We start from the raw sequence: 23,391 nt of genomic DNA on the forward strand, positions 1-23,391 counted from the left end.
TACTACTTTCCAAAAGTCTGTGCTGTAAATTACCATCTGGTAATCCATGTAGAAGGACTGTCTCCACCAAATGGTGAATAAGAGCTTGTTATTTCATTACATTTTCAATGTTTTGAGGTCTTTAGAGAAGTGAAAATGTTTAGTCAACTTGACAAGAAGTATGAGAGTGAGTAGTTTAAGTATGTATGGTGAGTCAGGGAGAATCTAGTTTTGATGGGCTTTGAAGCTTATACAATTTTGGCCCTACTCTATAAGAAGAAAGGATGCAAAATTGCAACTACAGAATTAAGTACAGGGCTTTAAGAGTCCTGTGTAATTTAAGGGTCCTCAAGCTCAACCTTCATCAGCCTCTGGTGGTGAATCAATTAGTATAATTGAAATAATAGAGTTTTGATTGGACTTTTGGAAGAACATGTTGTCTCTCCAAAGCATTGTTACTGAGTACAACTGAAGGATGATCTTTTCCTTTCAACATTTACAATGGGTTTTAAATGCACTCTTGCTTATATGTATGAATATACACAAGGAAATTCAGGCAGTGCTTTCTAGCTCTAAGAAATATGGTGCTTCCTCAAATAGTGATTTAGACATGTGGCCCTACTTTTTAAAAACCTCCAACTACCAAAGTTTATGTAGGAAGCAGTGCTATTGATCTTTGAAGGCTAAAGACTTGTGAATGATCCATTAAATTGGTATGTTAAAGCAGTCCTGTGTATCTGCTTATTTTTGGAAGTCATCTAATTATAAATTATTTGACCTCATACAGTATGAGGATAAATGAGGATACCAACTCATGTCTGTTGAAAAATGGGTTGATATAAGTGGGACCAACTGAAGTATTCAGAGAAATGCTGCTTATACAAAATAGTATTTTTCAGTCAGTTTCCAGTGTTAGTATGCTACACATGGAATATATGATAGGCACAGAAGAAATAAGGGTAATATTTTACATTACAGAGCGTTTTGAGATAGGCAAGGCTGTTATTATGTTTCCTAGTCTTATAAAGAAAATCAGTTGCAGGATATGAACTATTTTTCCCTGAAGTAACATAGCTGGGATTCAAACCCAGGATTAGGACACAAAGGGCAACAGGCTTTTCATTATGCCACTCTGTCTCCTCTTAGAGGCCAACAGAAGTTTATATCATCCCTGCTGTCCTTCCCCACCTGGAAACAGTGGCATTCCCAAGGCCTTGTAATTTAGCTTTTTGTTATGACTGCTTTTCTCTGAGTTATTTAATTAGAATCTGCAGCTTTTGGCAGGAAAATAGTCAACCCAGCGTATTTCTAACAAGTAATGTCTTTAGGGGAGAAAGTCCAAGTGAGCAAAGAGAAGAGAAGGAATGCATGATAGTAGCTGCTAGAATATATTAATTGCAGACAAATTTCAGTGGGAGTGTCAATCACCATGAATTAAATTTTTAAGTGAAGTGGCCTGAAAAACAAGAATGGGTTGGAACAAAGCATGTATATCATAGTACAGAAGATCTGGGGTTCTCCCAAACCTGTCATGTTTTAATGGAGGAAATTTTAGGAGCAAAGGCAGGGCCTATGTTGGTAGAATTATCTTGGGAAATGCCTTCCAAGGGCACCTTTAAACATTTCTTTTCAGACTTGATGTTTTCAAAGGCTTTTCTATTAGATAAATACGATTTTAAAAGCAATAGGTATATATATGTACACCATTTAAAAATAATCAAATTAATGTAGCTGAATGGATAATATCATTAAGCATTCTAAAGGGTTGAATATTGCTAATGAAACATAGTTGAGCTTTTAGAAAGAACTGTTATAGAAGATAAATGATAAATACTAGGTAAAAAAACAATGGTTTCAGTGGTACTGACAAATATGGATCAAGAGGGCTTTCTACCCCTCTGGCTCAAAGCATTTCATTATTGGTAGATGGAAAACAGAAGGATGGTGTAGTCTATTGAGAAATTCCCTCAACAGGGAAGGTTAGATCCTGCTATTGGGGATGATAATATCAGTGTGGTTTTTCATCATGTTGCCCCATACAATATTTTAGGTACATTTTTTGTCTACTAAATAGTTGATGACATGGTTCTCTGCATGGTGTTGATGAGCAACTATTCTTTGATCTATTTTCCTTGAAGCCCATAGGTTTCTCAGAATTAGGTTTTCTGCTGGCATGATTGCAGTAATATCTACTGGAGTTTAAAATTGCGCCTATTTTCCCAAGAACAAGCTGTAAATCCTGTTAAATTGCAATGTCAAGTCCATAGTTTGCATCGAAGTCAACAGAGAGAGAACAGTAGACTAGCTTCCAGGCAGGAAATGAGAGAGTATTTAGACTCCATCAAGCCTGAAAGCATTTTTTTTAAGTGCAAACATTGGATATATTACCCAGGGAGTTAAAACACAAGCAGCTAAAGGGAACTGGATCTTTTCAGTCTGTCAAATTATGTGTGTCTACTTCTTAATCATTATCATGAAACCGTTCTATGGGAGTACTTGAACCAAGTTAGCTTTCAATTAGCATGACATTATATTGGCAAGTCTAAACTATTAGAAAAAATATGGTTCTGGCATGGACATCATATACACGAGCAAGTTATTGGTGCAGTTTCATGGTCCAACACTATTACAGCCTGTTGAACTCTTAAAACTCTTGCCTGTCTATTTTTTCTACTATACTCACTTGAAAACAACCCCAAACCCAGTGAAATCCAACTATCCACCTGCTTCCTGCCTTCACCCAAGTTGTTGAGCATTCCTGAAGTAATCATACTACCTTTCTGACTGGTTTCTCCTGGTTTTCCTCCTACCTCGTTAATTCCTAATTTACTTTGCTGATTCCTATTTTTCTGTTTGGCCTCACTAAATCTTAGTTCAAGGCCTCAATCATGAGCCCTCTTCTCTATCTTCCTTCCATAAGTGATGACATCTAGTTTTTAAATAAAATCTGTATGTTGATGACTCCTAAATATATGTCTGCAGCTCAGATTCCTTCCACATTCTCCCCATCTGTATTAGTTATCTATTGCTACATAAAAAAATTTAGCAGAAACTTAGTGTCTTAAAATGAAACACGATCTCATGGTTTCTGGGGGTTAGGAATCTGGGCATGGCTTAGCTGGGTCTTCTGGCTCAGGGTCTCTCACAAGGCTGCAGTCAAGATGTTGGCTGGGGCAGCAGTCATCGTGAGGTTCGATTGGTGCAGGATCTGCTTCCAAGTTCACTCAGTGGTTGTTGGCAGGATTCAGTTCCTTAAAAGTTGTTGGACCAAGTTTTTCTCTGGTTGTTGGCCAGAGGCCACCCTCACTTTCTTGCCATATGGGCTTTTTTATGGGGCAGCTCACAATATGGCAGTTGGCTTCACAAAAGTGAATAAGTAGTAAGAGAGTGCCAGCAGGATGGAAATCATTCTTTTGTAACTTAATCTGAGAAGTGACATCCTGTCACTTTGGCCTTATTAACAAGTCACTTGGTTCATCCCACAACCAAGAGGCAGGGATCATTACAGGCCTACCATGCTAATATATCAAATGGACTTGGATACTTTAAAGGCATCTCAAACTTAAAGTATCCAAAAAGGATCACATCCTCCTAACAACTTCCCAAAGTTGTTATTCCCCTAGCCTTCCCCATCTCAATTAATGGTAGCACAATACACCTCTATTCTCTGGCTAAACCTGGGAGTGATCTTTGATTTCATTTTTACTCACTGACCACACCTAATATATTTGTAACTCCTGTTACTATTATCTTCAAATTGTACACTAAGTCTGTTGATTTTCTCTTTTTTAAATTGAAGAATAGTTGATATACAGTGTTCTGTTACTTTCATGTGTATAGCAACAGGATTCAGTTTTCTATATATATATATTTTCCAAATTCTTTCCCATTATAGATTGTTACAAGATATCAAATATAGTTCTCTGTGCTATACATCAGGTCCTTGTTGTTATCTATTTTATATATAGTAGTATGTATCTGCTAATTCCAAACTCCTAATTTATGCCTTTCCCCTTTGGTAGCCATAAGTTTGTTTTCTATGTCTGTGGGTCTATTTCTGTTTTGTATATATGTTCATTTGTATCATTTTCTTTTAGATTTCACACAGATTTCTGTCTGGCTTACTTCACTTAGTATAATAACCTCTAGGTCCATCCATGTTGCTGCAAATGGCATTATTTCATTCTTTTTTATCGCTGAGTAATAGTCCATTGTCTGTGTGTGTGTGTGTATACACACACACACACACACACCACATCTTCTTTATCCATTCATCTGTTGATGGACATTTAGGTTGCTTCCATGTCTTGGCTATTGTAAATAGTGCTGCTATGAACATTGGGGTGCATGTATCTTTTTGAATTAGAGTTTTCATCTTTTCTGGATACATACCTAGGAGAAAGGAACCTGCATACTGTTCTCCATAGTGGTTGTACCAATTTACATTCCCACCAACAGTGTAGGAGGGTTCCCTTTTCTCCACACCCTCTCCAGCATTTGTTGTTTGTAGTGTGATGATTTTCCATCATTACCTTTGTTAAAACTCTAAGCCAATATCATTTCTTGTCTGAACTACTTCATTAGCCTCCAGCCTAGTTATTATCTTTTTTTGCTATTCCTGACCCAGTATAGTCCTTCTTTTACATGGTAGCCAAGGCAAATGTTTAAATAATTTATATTATCTTACTAGTACCTGTATTAGTTCCCTAGTGCTGCAGCAACAAATTACCACAAACTGAGTGGCTTAAAATAACAGAAATTTATTTTCTCACAGTTCTGGAGGCTAGAAGTTCAAAACCAAGGTGTTGGCAGGGCCATGCTTTCTCTGAAGTCTCTAGCGGACGATTCTTCCTTGCCTCTTCTTAGCTTTTTGTAGTTATTGGCAAACCCTGGCTTTTCTTGGCATCACTCCAGTCTCTGCGTCTATTGTCACATGGTTTCCTCCCTGTGAATATGTGTCTTTCCTTCTGAGGATACCAGTAATTGAATTTAGGGTCTACCATAACGCAGCATGGCCTCATCTTAACTTGGTTACATCTACAAAGAACCAATTCCCAAATAAGGTCACATATGCAGATACCTAGGTTTAGGACTTAAACATCTTTTGGGATGACCCACAACAGTCCCCTTATTTAAACTCTGAATTATTATTATTTTTTACTACAAATAAAATACAAGTCCCTACATGAATTGGCCCCAGCCTCTTCTTCATGCTCTACCTAGTCCCACTCTCCCCTCTGTCCAATCTCTTCCAACCATATTGACCTTCTTTCTTTTGTACAGTTATGCTGAGCTTGTTCTGGTCTCATGGCCTTTGCATATGCTCTTCCTCTTCCTGTGATGTTTTCCCTCCATATCCGCATGTACTGCCTCCCTCTCATGATTTAAGTTCCAAGTTACAGGCAAGACCTTGGAGAAATTAAAACAGTGACTTGTATACCACATCACTCTTTTTCCTGTGCTCCTATTTTATTTTCCTCACAAAATTTATCATTAAACAAAGTGTGTTGCTTACTTGTCTGCTTGTGTTTTGCCTGGCAGGAATGAAGGGTCTTGAACTGTCTTGTTTCCTGTTATGTCTCCAATACTCCAGTATGTAGGATAGTGCATGGCATATGTGGGGCAAGGAGTTTATATACCCGTTACAACACCAGAGAGCAAGATGACATGCAGAACTGCTAAGTCGATTCTGGAAAGTAGTAGATACCAAATGCTGATTTACCTCTGATCTTGCGAACTTGTGGAGGTGGCAAGAATTTATGTTTCTTGATGTGGTTGGAAGAAGAGGAGTCAATCTTAGAATTCAATTCTTAGAAGAATCCCAAGCAAGGAAAGCTATGTGCTAAGTGCTGGGAAGTTACGTAGCAACCAGATCAGGCAGGCATAAAGCGATTTATATTCTCTTTGAGGAGATAGGGCAGCTTCTGCGGTAAAGAAGCAGGACCCTCAGATAGTGAATACCTTTGAGTTGAGTGACTGGAGAAAATACCTAGTTGAAAACCACAGAAACATCACATGGAAAGAATCTCAGTCTATGCATGGACTCTGTAAACACACACTGTCCAAAGAAATAACACTGCCTGCCGGTGAATCATTGGATATGGATTGTATGTGTTTTTGTTTGTGGATATATTTGCATCAGAGGTCTCAGAACTTTGTTTTATTTATTATTGACTATTTAAAGTATTGTCAGTGGAAGACCTGAAAACATTTTGTAGCTGTATAGCTTTGGGAATGGTAACTTATATAGACAACAATAACATCTACCTAATTGAAAATTTGTAAGGATTAACAAATTGATTTATGTGAAGTACTTAGATACATACCTGGCATTAAGTAAGTGTTCAAAAAAGGTCATCGGTTGTCATTAATAAATACTGAAAGAAGAATATGCAAAATCAGATATGAATGTGTAAATAATTATCACAAATGTCTACAAATATTGATAGGTAAACTAGAATATTTATGGTGACAAACTAGAATATTTCTTTTAAGTTTCTGGCTTCTTCATTGTTGTAGTAGCTTCCTGTTGCTGCTGTAACAACTTATCACAAACTTTGTTGCTCAAAACAACACAGATTTGTTCTCTTTCAGTTCTGCAGGTTAGAAGCATGAAATGAGTTTTATGGGGCTGTAAATCAGGGTGTCAGCAGGGCTGATTTTTCAGGGGCTCCAGGGCAGAATCTGTTCCCTTAGTCTTCTAGCTCCTGGTGGTTGCCGACATAACTTGGCTCATGGCTTCATAACTCCAATCTCTGCTTCTGTTATCACATGGCCTTCTCCCTAACTTTAATGCTCTTGTCACCCTCTTATAAGGACCCTTGTGATTACATTGGGCCCACCTTGGAATCCAGGATAATCTCCCCATGTCCTTAGATGAATCACGTCTATAAAGTCACTTTTCCCATGTAAGGTAGCATATTCAGCCATTCCAGGGATTAGTCCTTGGACATCTTTGAGGGTCATCAATTATTCTCTCTTACACAAATGCACTCACTGTCTTTTAATTTTAAGAATTCTTTTAAAAACAAGTATAGAGGTTTATCATTGTGTCTTGTTTCCTTTATAAAAGGATTCTATTGACCTCCTGACACATAGGACAAATTTCTTTTCCTGGCAGGTTTGGTGGTCATGTTCTCACTGAGTACCCAGGGGTGACTACAAAGCACCTTTATAAAAGATAACCAGTTTGTTGGTCTCAGAATTGATCTTTATCTGCCTGATAGAGCTAATTATTCTGATTAGTGATTAAACTTGTGATATGGAGGTACCAGCCATACCACAGATCATTTGGCAATGTCTAGAGACATTTTTGCTAATGACAACTTGAGGAAGGTGTTACTGGCGTCTAGTGGGTGGAGGCCATGGATGCCGCTAAATGTCCTGCAATGCGCAGGACAGCCCCCCAGAACGAAGAGCTGTCTGGCCTAAAATGGTGATAGCAGTGGGGTTGAGAAAGCCTGCCATAGGGAACTCTAAAAAATGCTTAGACATTCAGTTTTCAGAGTGGCGATCATGAGCCAGCAGTTTTGGCAGTACTCCGGTCATTTGCCTCTTTGAAAGTTCCCCAAGTGATCCCAAGATGTAGCCAGGGTTGAGGAGCGCTTCCTTCCTTAACATTTCTCCCACTATCCTACTCTCTTCACAAGTTATGTCTGTGGGCATATTGAGTTTAACTGGAAAAAGAAAGCTTTTAAGTATTTTTTGTCACATACAACAAATATCAAATATTGCAGTTCTAATTAACATAAAGCCAATTTTTCTTGAGAGTTGCAGTAAGTTTCTTTGACATGTTGAATTTTAAACACAGAGAAATGTGATAAGGGTAAGATTTATCCAACTATCCATTTAATACATTGGCAGGAAGAGCTCACAAAGGAGGGCAAATCCACTCAGCTAGGATCATGTTTGCAGCCCACAAGAGCGATGATGGAATATATTTGCTTTTCCTCCCTGGGCTTGTAACTTGCCTCATCCAATCTGCTGACTTTAGAACCCCCCAAATTTCTTTGGTATGAGCTTTTGCAGCTGAATTACAGTGGCGGGCATGGTGAATATGAAAGGTGGAAGAAAGGTGAATTAGAAAAGTGGCAGATGGAAACTGTGTAGTGTTTTTATTTATGCTCTCTATTCCTGTGCACAGCACACTTTCCATTTTAGCTAGTCAGGTTCATCCATTTACTGGATCTTCTCCTGTCACCAAGTAAGTATGAGTTGTATTGAATTTTATAGAATTTTCTGGCAGCGTATGGAATATTTCCATTTCTCCAATAGTTCCCGGTAATTTCAGTTTAGAATTATTACATATAGGTAATTCAGTTAAGTCTGTAGTTATTAGCATAGCCCTGTAAAGGTTCAGTGGCTCATAACAATAAAGGGTAATACACACCTAACTAAGCACCAGTGTTTTAATGTTAATCATACGTTATCATACTTGATTTTCACAGTAATCCTCTGATGTGGAGACTTTTCCCCTGCCCACTCGACAGATGAGAGGATAGAGGTATAGAGATATTAAATATTATTTATTCGTCCAACTCTGCACAGCTGGTAAGAAGTTGGGTTGGGCTTCAAACACAGGCAGTTTTACTCCTGAGTGTATGCACTTAGCCACCTTCATTGTGTATTTCTTCGGGTTTCTCTTTACAGACAAGCACCAGCTAGTGCCGGGTATTTTCTAACCTATAGCTGGTTATACTAAGCAACTCTAGGCTTTTCAAGGGATGATTGCATAAATTTCCAGTGACCTTGATATTGAGGCCTTTTTCTAGGAAGCTTGCATCCTTGTCACTGTTCCCCTAAGATGGGTAGTTCCCCTGCCTTTCCAAAGCTGAGAGAAAGGCCTAGTGTCTCAAAGTACGTTTAGTTCTTGTTGATGATAATGTTATGGAAGTAGACTTTTTCTGTGTGTCTTTGTAATTCCACTAATCTCTTAGTTAACTGCCTTGAAGGTGTCTTTATATTGTTGTTCACATGGTTTCTGATTAAAGTATCATGATACTAAGCACCGACTGGAATACAAAATCTAACTGAGAGTAGCTTATTGTAATTTCTTCTTTAAACTTAAAAAAATTAATTTTCTTATCTCAAAGATAAGAAATAATAATAAATAAATAATTTTATTTATTATATATTATATATATTATATATTTATTTATAAATAAATATATAATATATATAATATATATATTATATATTTATTTATAAATAAATAATTCATTTATTATAGTAAATGAATATAGTTATAGAGCATAATTTTCAAAAATCATGACTCATAAAACTGTAAAATGAGCACATGTCAAAGATTTATTTATTTGACTTATTAATGAAGGAACTGAAAGAGATGTTACAACCAATTCAGAGGAGGTGTCAAAGAACCATACATTTATATGCAGTAAAGGAATTTTGGAATGGATTTACCACAACTGGTCTATGCATAGGGCAATAATCAGTTGCATCCCACTAGACACAAATGATTTGCATTTCTAGGGATAAGAATTACTTGCATTGCTGTTAGCTTTCTAGAAGTTTACTTTATCTTCATAGAGTTGTAAAATAGCATATTCAAAGACAAAGGTGCACATATAGGATCAGATAATCCCCAGAGACCCAACTTTCCATTAGAAGGATATCCAGTAATCTCTATTGCTCATTCCAGAGTCTCAAATCTTTCCTTAAAGTACTATCCTGTGTATGCTTTTATGGGAATCACTCTTCTCTAGTATACATCTCATTCTTTCAGTTATCCAATCAATACTTAGGACCTATTTATCTGCTCCAAGCAATTTAATGGGTATTATAAACAGACCAGGAAATGTTGGGGGGGGCGTGTGTCTGTCTGTCCAGAATCTATTTTAATTAGATTCTGATTGCTATCTTAGTGTTTTTATTAGTGACCCATTGAAGTTGATCTTATGACTGATAATACTGGAAATTGTTGTAGTGACAAAATATTTAGCACAGTGTGGTTTATCTCGATGGCTCTTGGATTGAGAAATGTTATATTTTTGACTTATAGAGTTATAATAGTAGTAAATCATCCAGATTCTTTAAAAAAACTTGGGATAATTTGATTCCGTAAAAACTCTTCTTCTTTAAAATTATTCTTCCTGTTTTATTGAGATATAATTGACAAATAAAAATTGTGTATATTTAAGGTATACAACTTGAGGTTTTGATAGATGTATATATTTTGAAGTGATTACCACATTTAAGCTAATTAACATATGTATCACCTCACATAGCTATCATTATTTTTAGTGTGGTGGGAACATTAAGGATTTACTCTCAGCAACTTTAAAGTATACAACTCTAACTGTAGTCACCATGCTGTACATTAAATCTCCAGAACTTATTCACACCACATAACTGAAACTTCATACCCTTTGACCTTATCTACCCATTTCCCCAACCCACTAGCCTCTGGAAACCACAGTTCTACTCTCTGCTTCCATGAGTGTGACTTTTTCAGATTCCACATATAAGTGAGATCATACAGTATTTGTCTTTCTGTGCCTGGCTTAGTTCACTTAGCATAATGCCCTCAAAGGTTCATTCAAAAATTAAAAGATTTCCTTCTTTTTCAAGGCTGAATAATATTGTGTGTGTATGTGTGTGTATCTCACATTTTCTTTATCCATTCGTTTATTGATGGACACTTAAAATCTTAAAGTAATTTCATGTAATTTGATGTAATTTTTTTCTAGTTGTTTTTCTATCATCTATATTCATATTATTCATAATAAGAATCGTGCTCTCTATACAGCACTGTATTCTGGTTTTTCTCTCTTCACATTTTATTGTGACTATTTTTCCAAGTGATTAACTTCAAGAATTATTTGCAAAGGCTGCATAATATTTCATCTTATAGGTATCCCCTACAATTTAATGGTTCTTTTTATTAGTAATCAGAAACGTAATGCTTTATTAAATTTCTCTTCACATAAATCTCTATCTGGATTTATGACTATTTAAGGTGAAGTGTTAGTTACCTATTGCACCATAACAGATTACCACAAATCTAGCAGTTTAAAACGACACAAGTGTATTATCACACAACTTCTGTGGGTCAAGAGTCTGTGCACAGAATAGCTGGGTTCTCTACTGAGGGTCTCATAAGACTGAAATCAAGGTATCAGCTGGGCCGAATTCATCTGAGACTTGAGGTCCTCTTCCAAGTTCACGTGGTTGTTGGCAGACTTCAGTTCTTTGTGGTTGTAGGACTGAGGCTCTCAGCTCCTAGAGGCTGCACACCATTCCATGACATATGGCTCTCTTCGCAGCATGGCAGTTTCTTCTTCAAGGCCAATAGGAGAACGTCTCTGCTACTTCATATTTCTCTCACATATTTCATCTGTGACCTCTAGACCCTTTTTAAAAGGGTCACCTGATTGGGGCAGGCCCACCCAGGGTAATCTCTCTTTGATTAACTTAAAATTGACTGATTAGTTTATTTTTTACAACTACAGAACATCTTCACTTTTGCCATATAATATAGCCTAATCATGTGAGTGATATCCCATTACCTTTATAGGCCTCACCCATACTCAAAGGGAGGTGATTCTACAGGGTGTATCAGGGGGTAGGAATCTTGGGGGGCCATCTCACAATTTTTACTACCACAGACTAATTTCATTTCTCTGTTTAATGATACATGCTTTCTTTATCATTTATTGTTCCTATGTATTCTGATATCTGGTGCAGTGTAGTATATATTTTTCATTCATAAGTTTATCAATTTTTGTGGCTATAGTATATGCTTCAACTAGTCTAGAATTTAAAATGCCTTTTGGTATCTTGCAAGGCAAGGCCTACTTAATTCATCTTCTTTTTCCTAAATTTCTCTCTTGTTTGTTTTTTCATTCAAAATTTAGACTTAATTTTTCAAGAAGCAAAATAAAAATTCCACTTGGAAAAATTTGCCTTTTTTTTTTATCAATATTGACAAAATGGTAAATATTTTCATCTTGGAGGACATTATTTTCCTCTATTTATAATGGAATGGTCTTTTAAAAATGTTTTTATAACCAACCTATAAATATGAAAATTCTGCATTTCTCTTTTTCTAATATTTATAGCTATTATTCTTACTTCCTGGTTCATTTCACTGCCTAGGATTTCTAGATAAAAGCTAAGTGGTAACATTAACTACCCTTTCCAGTGTTATTCTAGTTTTATAAAGTTTATTAAATTACTCTGTTAGTTCTAATTTTATTTTGTCAAATTTGTAAGGTTTTCTATGTTTTTACAACCATAATCATGATTTTCTGTTCCTTATAACACACCGTGTTCCTTGAAAGTTTGAAAGTACTCATCTGTATTATTTTCTGTAGTCAGAAATTTTTGGAGTTTATACTTTAATGGTATTTAGGATTTTTAAATGGTTTTTGTTTTATTCATATTTTTCTTTTGTTTAGTAAATTTTGGAAATTTACATTCCCAGAAAGCCACCCATTATGTAAAATTTCAAATTTAGTAAAATTTAAAGTTTTCTAAATGTTTTATGTCATTGTATATTTTATATCTTCTTTTACACTATTTATATTATTGGCCTCATTTTCTTAGTAGATTATAAAGAAGTTTAGTCAACCCTTTATAATACAAAGCTGCTTTATCACCCTTAGTCCCTTAAACACCATTGGCTTCCCAATGAAGGATATGGTCCAGACTTTGTGAGAATCGAACAAGTCCTTTCCTTACAAGATTCTTCTGTTAAGTTTTGAGCCTCAACTGGAGCCACCCAGTTGGTGTGCCAATTATCCCGCAGTAACTGCAGCCGCTACTCCAGTCTGTTAGTTTGTAGGACGTTCCATAGCATTTTATGCCAGGTTACTCTACAGCAAGGTACTCTGGTGTGTAATTTTCAGGACAATATTTAAATAAGGAACACGTGCATTTTGGATAGTTATTTGACTACTGACTATTTTTTTTTAAATTTATTTTATTTATTTATTTTTGGCTGCATTGGGTCTTCGTTGCTGTGTGCGGGCTTTCTCTAGTTGCGGCGAACGGGGGCTACTCTTCGTTGCGGTGCGTGGGCTTTTCATTGTGGTGGCTTCTCTTGTTGCGTGCAGAGTATGGGCTCTAGGCGTGCAGGTTTCAGTAGTTGTGTCATGTGGGTTCAGTAGTTGTGGCTTGCGGGCTCTAGAGCACAGGCTCAGTAGTTGTGGCGCCCGGGCTTAGTTGCTCCGCGGCATGTGGGATCTTCCCGGACCAGGGCTCGAACCCGTGTCCCCTGCATTGGCAGGCGGATTCTTAACCACTGTGCCACCAGGGAAGCCCCTACTACTGACTATTCTTTATCACCTTGTAGGAGAATCTGTCAAGAACCATATGATGAAGACTTTATTCTCATTTTGGCCTCTTAGATTATGAATTAGCATTTGATGATCAATATTGAAGAATGGTTATAAGATCTGGAACCTTCATATTCCCTTGCTAGCCACACTCTATAGGAAGGAATGATCTTCTGGTTAGGATTGTGTCAAACAAACAACAATAGCAACAACAGCAAACCCTAGAAATGTATCTGGACCAATTTGTAAAAAAATTACCCAAGTGACTTAAAACTTATTTTTGATGATCTGAACATAGGCCCTTTCTCTACTACCCAGCCTGTACTGAGTAGATTGTCAAATATATAGTTTTGTTTTCACTAGTGGAAATTTGAAAAATGCACATGTACTCTTTCTGTTCTCCTCCCCCTGTAATCTCCTGCCCATCACTTTTAAACCCTTTCCACCCTGGCCGAAAGTCAGCCCAGATATCAACCTCATCTGAGAATGTTTTCTTGACCTCTCCAAGCAGCCCTGAGCACTTTCCATAGACTTGAGAATTCTTCTCTTAAAATGCTTATCCCTTGCTATAATTGTTGATTTTCGTGTTTCTCTTCCATGTGATCCTTGGCCACAGTGACCGTTTCCTAATGATTTTGTATCCCTCCTACTTAGAACAGCATTTGAAACACAGTGGGCACTCACAAAATTTAAAATAAATCTATAGATATCTTTATAAATTTGTGAGTGGGTGATTTTTCTCAAGATAGTTGTCATAGTTCCATGACATAACAAACAAGTTTCCCTGGGACTAATTTTAAATATCATGCTTTTTTGGTAACTTTTAGTTGCAGAGTCTGTAAGAGCTTCTGTTGATCCTCTCCATAGAGACTCTATTCCACAACTTTAACATGCATTGCTTTATTTAAATGGTGCACTTGGTAAAATACTTTATCTGTGTCATGCACAAATGGATACTTAAAATTTTTTTTATTAAGAGTGAAAAAAATGGTATAATCTTGAGTTTAGTAATATAAAAATGTTAAGGATTAAATAAAATATAATGGATCATTGTTGGAGCATAAATAATTATTACGTACCAGCCAGGAATGGAGAGAAAAGAGACATAGGAAAAGAGCTGGTGTTTAAAAATTTCTACAGTTAAATGTCATTGTTAAACACCATAAAGACAATTATTTTATTTAAAGGTTGTAAAACTTTGAAGTAGGTATTTAGTACCTTACTATGTTGCGGGGGGAAATAAGTAAAAAATGAAATAAAGTCAAATGAAATAAATATGACACATATTTATGTCTATGCTTTTTAGGTGAGAACACTGAGACTTGTAGAGATGAAGTAGCTTGCCTAACCTAACACAGGAAAACTCTTAATCCAGTTCATTCCCATACTAAAACCAACTCCCTCTGCTTTACGACCCATGTAAGTGGAATAAAATAAATGAGTACAACTTCCCTCTATTTCTCTTCTAAACTTACCTTGGTATTCCTACATACGTACTTTCTTTCTCTTCCACCTATAAGAGGAGGTGTCCCAGCTTCCCCAGACTAATGTCTCTTCCCTTCTAGATTCACTTCCTTTCTCTGGCTCTGCTTCTCTTTGCTTCGGTTTACATACAGGTCCTAGTCTTCCCTGTTTTCAACTACAGTTATCCTTCAAGTTCTTTACTCTCAACTGTGGGCTCCACATCCTACCATTCAGAATCAAGCAAATGAAACTGATTATCCTCCTTAAATTTTCTGATTATACCCCCATTTGTCTAATTACAAGACTGGTCAGTATCACCAGCAGTGTCTTAATTTTCAAGCACTTGCCTCTTTTTATCCTTACAATACATAAGCTCTGATGATTGTGTCCTTAAACATCCTTGCTTGCTTCATTGACCCATATCCTTCCTGATTCACATTCCCTTTACTACCTGACTTTCTCACTTTTTCTCCCTTTTGATTCCCTATGACTGTATCGTAAATATTTGTAGGCTTCACAGTTGAAAGCATAAGCTTTCTTCACCTTCTCTATGTGGTCTACACTTTCTTCCTGTTTATCCTAATCCATGTCTTTAACTTCAGCTGCAATTACAACATTGTTATCTTCCACCTCTCTACTGAGCTTCTGGCAAATATTTTTAATTAACTACAAGACAATTCTAATAGGAGATTCCACAGGCAATTTGAAATCTACATGCCCTAAATATAATTTCGTGTATTTCTGCAGCCTCATTGCCCAAAATATCTTCTGTATTTCTTTATATTGGTAAATAGTATCATAATAGACCTTGTTACTCAAACTGTATGCCTCAGATCCACTTTTGAAGCTTCCTTTTAACATCACTTCCTTTAATATCACTAAGCTCTATTTATTCCCAAATCTATTCTGTTCTCCCACTATTCACCCCTACTGCATTAAGGCTGACCCTCTTCCTTATCTTCCTGTAACACTGCCTGTTAACTAGTTTCTTCTACCTTCAAACTACTTTCTAAAACAGTTCAGATTATTCACCTATAAGCATCCAATGGCTCTTCATTGTCTATACTGCAGAGAATCTTAGGAGTATGTGAAAGGGGATAGATCAGAATCTCAGATGAGCCATCTTGTGTATTCTGAAGAAACGTATTCAGTATACATATTGTTTTCATGATTTAAAAAAAAGGTAAAGAAAGTAAAGCTGCATGAAGTATTATTGGATGATGAAGTTAGAATATGAGTGGAAAACATTGTAGGGGGCATGGGGGAAAAGTCCCAACGTTCACCTAGCATATCTTGCTCTTCAGAATCCTACATTGACATCTTCAACCTCTTTCCCTACAGCCCCTAAGTTGTGGTCTATTTACGCTTTATTCCTGAAACTTGCCATTTCACATCCTTGCTGTAATAGTTTCCTATTGGTGCGATAACAAATTACTACAAACTTAGTGGCTTTAAACAACCCCAAATTTTAATCTTATAGTTCTGGTGGTCAGAAGTCCAAAATGCATTGGACTCACTTGACTAAAATCAAGGTGTTAACGTGCCTGCATTTCTTCTGGAGGATCCAGGGGAGAATCTGTGCCCTGGCCTTTTCCACCTTCTAGAGGCCACAAAAATTCCTGGGCACATGTCCCGTTCCTCCATCTTCAAAGTGCATTACTCTGATCTCTGACATTTGCTTTCATCCTTACATTTCCTCTTTCTGAATCTGATTCTTCTACTGCCCTTTTATAAGGATGCTTGTGATTACATTGAGCTTACCCTGATAATAGTCTCCCATCTCAAAATCTTTAAGTTAACAATAGCTGCAAAGTCTGTTCACCATGTAAGGTAACATATTCACAGGATCCAGGAATTCAAATGTGGGCATGTTTAGGGGTGGGCCTTATTCTGCCTACCAGACTGACAATTTCCCTCATCCTTTGTCCTAGACCCAGAATTCCCTTTCCCTTAGAAAGTCTCTCCTTTATGACCTAGCTGAAATGCTGCTTCTTGTGAAAGCTCTTTGCTATGACTTCACCAGATCCAACCAGGAGCAGAATTAATAGATTTCCTCCCTCTACTCCCTCAGCACATTATACTCACCATATGGCAGTAGGGCTAGTCTAATTAAGTAGGTAAGTATTCGTCTCCCTTATTGGTCTGTGAGCTTTCTTTATTAGGGTGCATTACATTGTCCTTGTGTCCCCACTGCACCATCGCGTATGTGCTTAATAAGTGTTTATCAAATGATGAGTTTGAATGCCAAAATTCAACTGCATATAGTAGCAACCACATTCAGTCTTTCATTCATTCATTTTATTTCAGCTAATATTTTTTGAGCATTGAATAAAAAAGATGAATAAAACACACGTTCTCCCTGGAGGGACTTTGTCTGGTAGAGTAAAAGATATACAGTTAAAGAGATAAGCTAATAGTGTGGGGTAGCATGTAAAGAAAGCTGGTATATACAGAAAGTTTCACAGGTGAGAGGGATTGAATTGAGTCTATAATAGTGTTAATAATATAATAGTAATGATAGTGGTGACAGCAGTCAACTGCAGTAAAAACAGTAACAACAGTAGCTTTCATTTATTCCGATTGTTCTATGTGCCACTGCTGTTCTAGGCACTGTGTTATATGTACTGTAATAATACCTGTTTTGTAAATGAAGAAACTGTTTGCAGAGAGGTTATTTGCCCAAAATTACACAGCTGATAGGTAGCAAAACGGGGTTAAGAACCCAGACAGACTGGTTGCTTATAACCACTGTGATATGCTCATTTTGCATAAGATTTAGTAGTGATTTATGTGAAGCCAAGTGGTGAATGGTACTCTTTTTTTTGTTTGTTTTGTTTTTAGAGTAAGTTTTATTATGATATAATTCACATAACATAAACTTCACCATTTTAAAGTGTACAATCAGTAGTTTTTAGTATATTCACCCGGTTGTATAACCATCACCACTGTCTAATTCAGAACATTTTCATCACCACCCCGCAAAGAACCCCTGTACCCATTAGCAGACCTTCCTAATGTTTCCCCTCCCCCAGCCTCTAGCAACCACTAACCTGCCTTCTATCTCTGTAGTTTTGCCTGGGTGAATGGTATTCTTAACAGGAAATAGGCAAACAATCTCAGGTCCATCCACCCAGAAATTGAAGCTTCTTGAAATTAGGTCTCTGATAGTATGAGCTACTATGTGACAATAAGAAAATAGACAAGAACCTCAGTAAATGTTTATATATAGATTGCATTGGGATTTCTGGGTAGGAATTTTAATTATGCAACAAGTACAGCAAAGCTTGAATGTCTATGACTAGACATATTTAATCTGTCTTTCCATATAAAATACAATAAATTGCCTTAAAGAGGTTTTTAAAGATTACTGTAGGTTGACCAAGATGTTGAATGTGTGAAATGCTCCATAATTCTTTTTTGTTTTCCCTAATATACAACTGTTTTGAGAGATTCAATTAAGGATCTTGATGTTACCAAATTGATGCTTTCTAAACCAATTTAATTTTAAGAAACAGAATCATAAACTAGCCTGTATGCCTTATAGAAACGAAATGAGTGAGGAAATAGTATCTTGAACAAGAGTAAAGTAATAAGGTAGTTAAGCTGGAAGGTCTTGCAGTGTATAGTTGGATCCTGGAGTTTCTTGGGCAGTGCTGATTAAACTCACACTGAGAGAGGAACTGATTCTCACTGCTAACCTGAAGGCTGAAGATATCAACTTGAAGATTTCCTGCCGCTCCAGTTAGTGCGGTGGCTGGGAAATGGGATTCGGGTTTTAGGAATGCATGCCTGAGTCAGGCTTGCACTTCAATGTGGCAGTTCGTCAGATGTGTCTGTCTGATGAGTCGGCTTTTCGGACTAGGTTTCATTTATGTCTTTATGTGAACTCCAGGTGCTCAGTTACAAAACTGAAAGAGGCTATCATCATTTACAGGAGCTGGAGTTAAAACAGCTTATTCTCAATGCTATTTTAAAAATTCTCTGACTTTCTGACTAAAATGATAATGGTGACACTTTACTGCAAGTGAATGGGATTTGGTTTTGTTTTGTGAATTAAAATGTGTTTTAACAGACTTTTATTAATGCGAATGGAGTAATCATTAAATATACTCAGGTTTCTGAGGCTTTAGGAGAGTAAAAAAAAAAATGTGACTGTCAAATCACCATTTCAGCTTCCTCATCTTTAATAAAGTCATACTGATTGAAAGCTGAAGATGATCAGTCCTCAACTGTCTTGCAAGGAAACCTGTGCTGTCATGGATTGACAATATATTTGAACTGTGTTCTGACTTGCTACTTTTTGAAATTTAGTCTTTCAGCTCTACTATCTCAGTCTTACACAAAAATAAAAGGGAGATGATTTTCTGGGGAAGACAATGTTCATTTCAGTTAATTTCAAATGAAATATTTCTCCCTCTTGAAATCCAAACACTAGGCTAGTGTCCCTTCTGTTATCCCTCTGAGAGCCTTGTAATAGGAAGAAATGATGTATCTTTCTGTAGCTTTCATATACATTGTACTTTATTTCATTGGAGACAAAGTCTTAAAGTTCTCTGGAAGTATCTTTTAGAGTTTTTTAAAAAGAAAATTGTAAAACTATAATTAAATCTTTAGAGGTGTAGATTTTTTCTCAATTGGAAAGAATGATACTGAGTAAAACCATAGTCTGTTGCAGCATGGAACATCAAAAAATGTCAGTGTTTGGTGATTTATATTTAAAATAAATTGTTAATGAAATAGTACTTTTGAAGGGATTGTTTCCACTTTTTAAGTACAGTTCGATCCGCTAAATAAAGAGAAATTCTAAACCTTAATTGGGCATAAGATTTTAAAACATTGTAGGGGGCCTATAGAGACATAATTTTGGTATTACTGGTTTTGAACCCCAGGTTCCTAAGGGAGAAAGGAATACAGATTCTGTTCACATTCTTTCTATTTGTGGAATTAATTGCCCCAATTGTGCACGATTAAAAGCCTAACAGAAATCTTAATATATTGCTCTGTATTTTAAAAATGTGTGTTTTTCTTCTTTATCTTTGCTTTAGGGAACAGCCTTTAAGAGCTGGAAGATGAGAGCTCCAATTCCGCACTTGATTCTCTTATATGCTACTTTTACTCAGAGTTTGAAGGTTGTGACCAAAAGAGGTTCTGGTAAGCAGTGTTCCTTCCTTTTCGCTCATTATGGCTTGACGTGCTGATGCTACATTTACACATGTACCATTTGTGGAGAGGTTGAGAATTAACCAGGATCCATATTGTGGAAATACTGTAGATTTATCTTTAAATGAGTGGAGCGTAACTCACAGGGAATTAGAAAGGTCAGAGTAGGTTGAAAAAGATGTGGCTTGTTTCGTTAATTACTATGAATTGGAATGAATTCAGTACCAAAAGCTTGCGGTTGATTTCATTTTATAGTATGATTTTCAACATTCTTTATAAAGAGTGTCATTTAAATTTCTGCATGGAAATACTGTGAATTTTTTTTCATGTTAACATTTACTGTCACCATTTCAATGTCAGCTATGCTTAGGGCAGATTCTTTTTAGGATTTTACTTCAGCTGATTGCTTAATTATTTTGCAAGTGTTTTAAAAAACCACCAGAGTTATTAAAGAAAGTGTCATGGGGAAGCATCCTAATATGTTAGTAGGAAATATAGAGGTAAAGTAGAATGGTAATATGAAAACAGCTGCTAAATAGAATAATCTTGAGACTTAAGGAAAATTTTACATGTTATCATACCTCTTGGTTTTCAGTTGTCTGTTGATACTTGGAGTTAGAAAAATGTATGAGACAATTGAATAAATACTGTTATCTGTGTGAAGTTATATTATGTCTAACAAGTCACTGATAATGCAAAGTCGTACCACACTCACATTTTACAGGGGGTAACAGAATTTTTGAAGCTATAGCTTTTGGGTACAGTGGAGGAAGGAATGTACTGTGTTTAGTTGCTAGCACTAGAATGTGTTATCTGTTCTAGAGAGACAGTGGGAAAAAGAAAAGATACCATGTGCAAGAGGCTACAGAGTGTTGTGGTATCAAGAATCGCATGAACAAAAGTATCTTTGGAATTCAGAATGGAGAAGGAATGAAAGGACTGAGATGGGGCTGCAGCAACCATTCTCAGTCCCTTAGGTTAAGAGGCTTCAAACTCATATTTGATTCTATAATGAAAAGGGCCACATGCAAGGGAGATAGGGAGCAGTCTGCTGTCATGAGCCCTGCCTTGGGAGAGAGTCTGGGGAGGGACTAGGAAGTACTTCGTGCATGCTCAGGGGGATGACGGTACAGGGATGAGAGTAAAAGGAATTTGACTGAGCCCATTGGCTCTAGAACTTTTTGGTTGTTGTATAGTTGTTGTATCTGCCATTGATGTGGTTGTAGGCAATATGAAAAGAATAGTGTTTCTTTGTTTACAACTTATTTCGTCTGTTCCTCTTGGTGGATATTTTTGAATGAGAGAAAGCCCTAGGGCAGGATTATGATGTAGTAGCTTTTGCATAGCATATCCATGGAAGTTAGAGTAGGTAGAAGGGGGAAGTAAATTGTGGTGAAAGCTGCGATATTTTCTACAACAGCGATATTTTCTAGAATAGCAGTTTACATTAAAAGCACTTAACATGGATCTTTGAGGTATTGGCCACATAGAAGAGAAACACTCATCTGTATAAGTATTATAACAAAATGAAACTTTCCAAAATGGAAATACTGATTGAGTCTTAAAAACTTAAGTTTTCTGGTTGTCATACTTTATTATATAATTTTTAAAAATTTTTGTGTATGTTAAGTCTATGTTTTATTTATCAAAATGCAAATGTGATTTTTTTTCCATCATCAAATAGTTGGTGACAGGTCCATTCTATATACTACTTTGGGGAAAATTTTTATTAAATTGGAACTTAACTTTGTATATTTGAGAAACGTGGGAGCAAAGCTAGAAATGTGGGACAGTTGGAAAATTCATATCTCCTCCTGCTCCAGAGACCTGAGAAAACTCAGTGACCTGTCTCAAGTTCAATTTTTATTTTAATGATCTGATTACTTTAGGAGGGTGGGAATAAGATGCTGCCCTAAGTTTGGCAAAAGTTCTCAGACCTTGTTCTCTTCTATTTACGAATATAGTTGTCGCATAGCTATTTAATACATCCAAAACTGAATGTGTTTTATATATAATAATGTAAAAATGACAAGGCAGGTACTGAGATTTAGTGGCATGTTTGATTTGTTTACTTTTCTGTATAATGTGAATTAAGATAGCTTCCCCCAGTATCTGTGTTAAGGTCTCACTGGATGGAAGTTTGTTTGATTTTTGAATATTAAGTGTGCAATTTAGATAATATTACTTTACCCATATACTTTCATAGCTTGCACTCATTTCAACTGATGCCTGTTACCATGGCACCTTTGTTGAAAGAAGCAGATATGTAGCTTACTGAAGAGCGTCATTACTGATCTCCATAGATCAAGTAGAAGAGGAGTGCACTCGGCATCTTCTCCTTAAAAGATTAATGGCTCAATCTTCACACGCAGCCCAACCTACAAAACCAGAGGCACCAAGGCCAGGGAATAAAAATCAATTTTTGATGTTTGATCTTGCATATTAACCAAGAGGGATACTTATCCTTGTTCTTTCTTCTTATTTAATTCTCTTTTTTATTTTCAATTTTGTAAACCTTTTTGAAAGTTCAGTAAACATGATTCAAAACCCAATGTTTTTCATGTGTCTTTGCTAGAATATTATTTTTAATTCACTGTGAGCATTAGAAAACCAGAACTTGCTATTTTAATAACCAAGTATTTATTAAGTATGATTATATCGCCTACAGTGACACTGAGTTTTTTAAGGCACGTTAATTGTGTATGGTGTTTACTTTAGGTAAACACATATGGTCATTCCATAAAAATTTAGAAGTAGGTATTTGCTTCTCATTAATAGAACTAATTTGAAAGCAATAGGAGCTCTTCATACACAAGCTGGAAATCTATTATTTTTATCACACTGGCTTACACCCCCATTGCTAGTAATTTAAGGAACAAATTAAATATAAAAAGGCAATTATAGTATCATAACATTCTTGATTGAAATATTAAAACTTGAACTTTCTAATGTTTTGTTTTAAATAGCACTTCATGTATGTATATCATTATAACAGTCAAGGATTTAGTCTGGTCTCTCAGGTAATGTTCTGAAGTTTTGCATACGTTTAGAATCAAGGCCTTTAATATCTATGGGAGCAGATATTCAGCCTTTTTTACACAACAGATTTTTCTCTTGGAACAATTTTTTACCTTCTTTTTAGTTTTTATAAGCAGCATTTGAAGAAAGAGGTAAAAACTATCAATATTACCCATTCTTCTCAAGTGCGTGAAGCATTGTAGCAATCAGAGTTGCTGTCATTTGTAGAATTCTGTACAGAAACCACATGTAAAACAAATTCTTGCTTGGAGGGTCTTTGTATCTCAACCAGTTTAGAAAGGTTAACTTAGTGTTCTTGTTGGTTGGTTTGTCTGTTTCTCTCTCTCTCTCCCTTCCTTCTTTCCTCCCTCCCTCCCTCCATTTTCTTTATTAGTGTATTTGTCTGCAAATGAAATAATCTGTTTTCAGTATTTCCATTTTGTCTTTGTAGAACTTGTTTTTAACTATAAAAATA

At 36.2% G+C, this 23,391-nt stretch overlaps 1 protein-coding gene across 1 annotated transcript in view; it reads left to right on the top strand.

Moving 5' to 3' along the window:
• IL1RAPL1 (interleukin 1 receptor accessory protein like 1) overlaps positions 1-23,391 on the top strand; it is a 1,287,591-nt gene that overhangs the window by 126,700 nt on the left and 1,137,500 nt on the right. The window contains exon 2 of the mRNA XM_036840523.1: positions 19,784-19,889. Coding sequence (XP_036696418.1) covers positions 19,784-19,889 — 106 coding nt within the window. The remainder of the gene's footprint in view (positions 1-19,783; positions 19,890-23,391) is intronic.

This window comes from Balaenoptera musculus, chromosome X, assembly GCF_009873245.2.
Source record: "Balaenoptera musculus isolate JJ_BM4_2016_0621 chromosome X, mBalMus1.pri.v3, whole genome shotgun sequence".
Classification (NCBI taxonomy): Eukaryota; Metazoa; Chordata; class Mammalia; order Artiodactyla; family Balaenopteridae; genus Balaenoptera; species Balaenoptera musculus.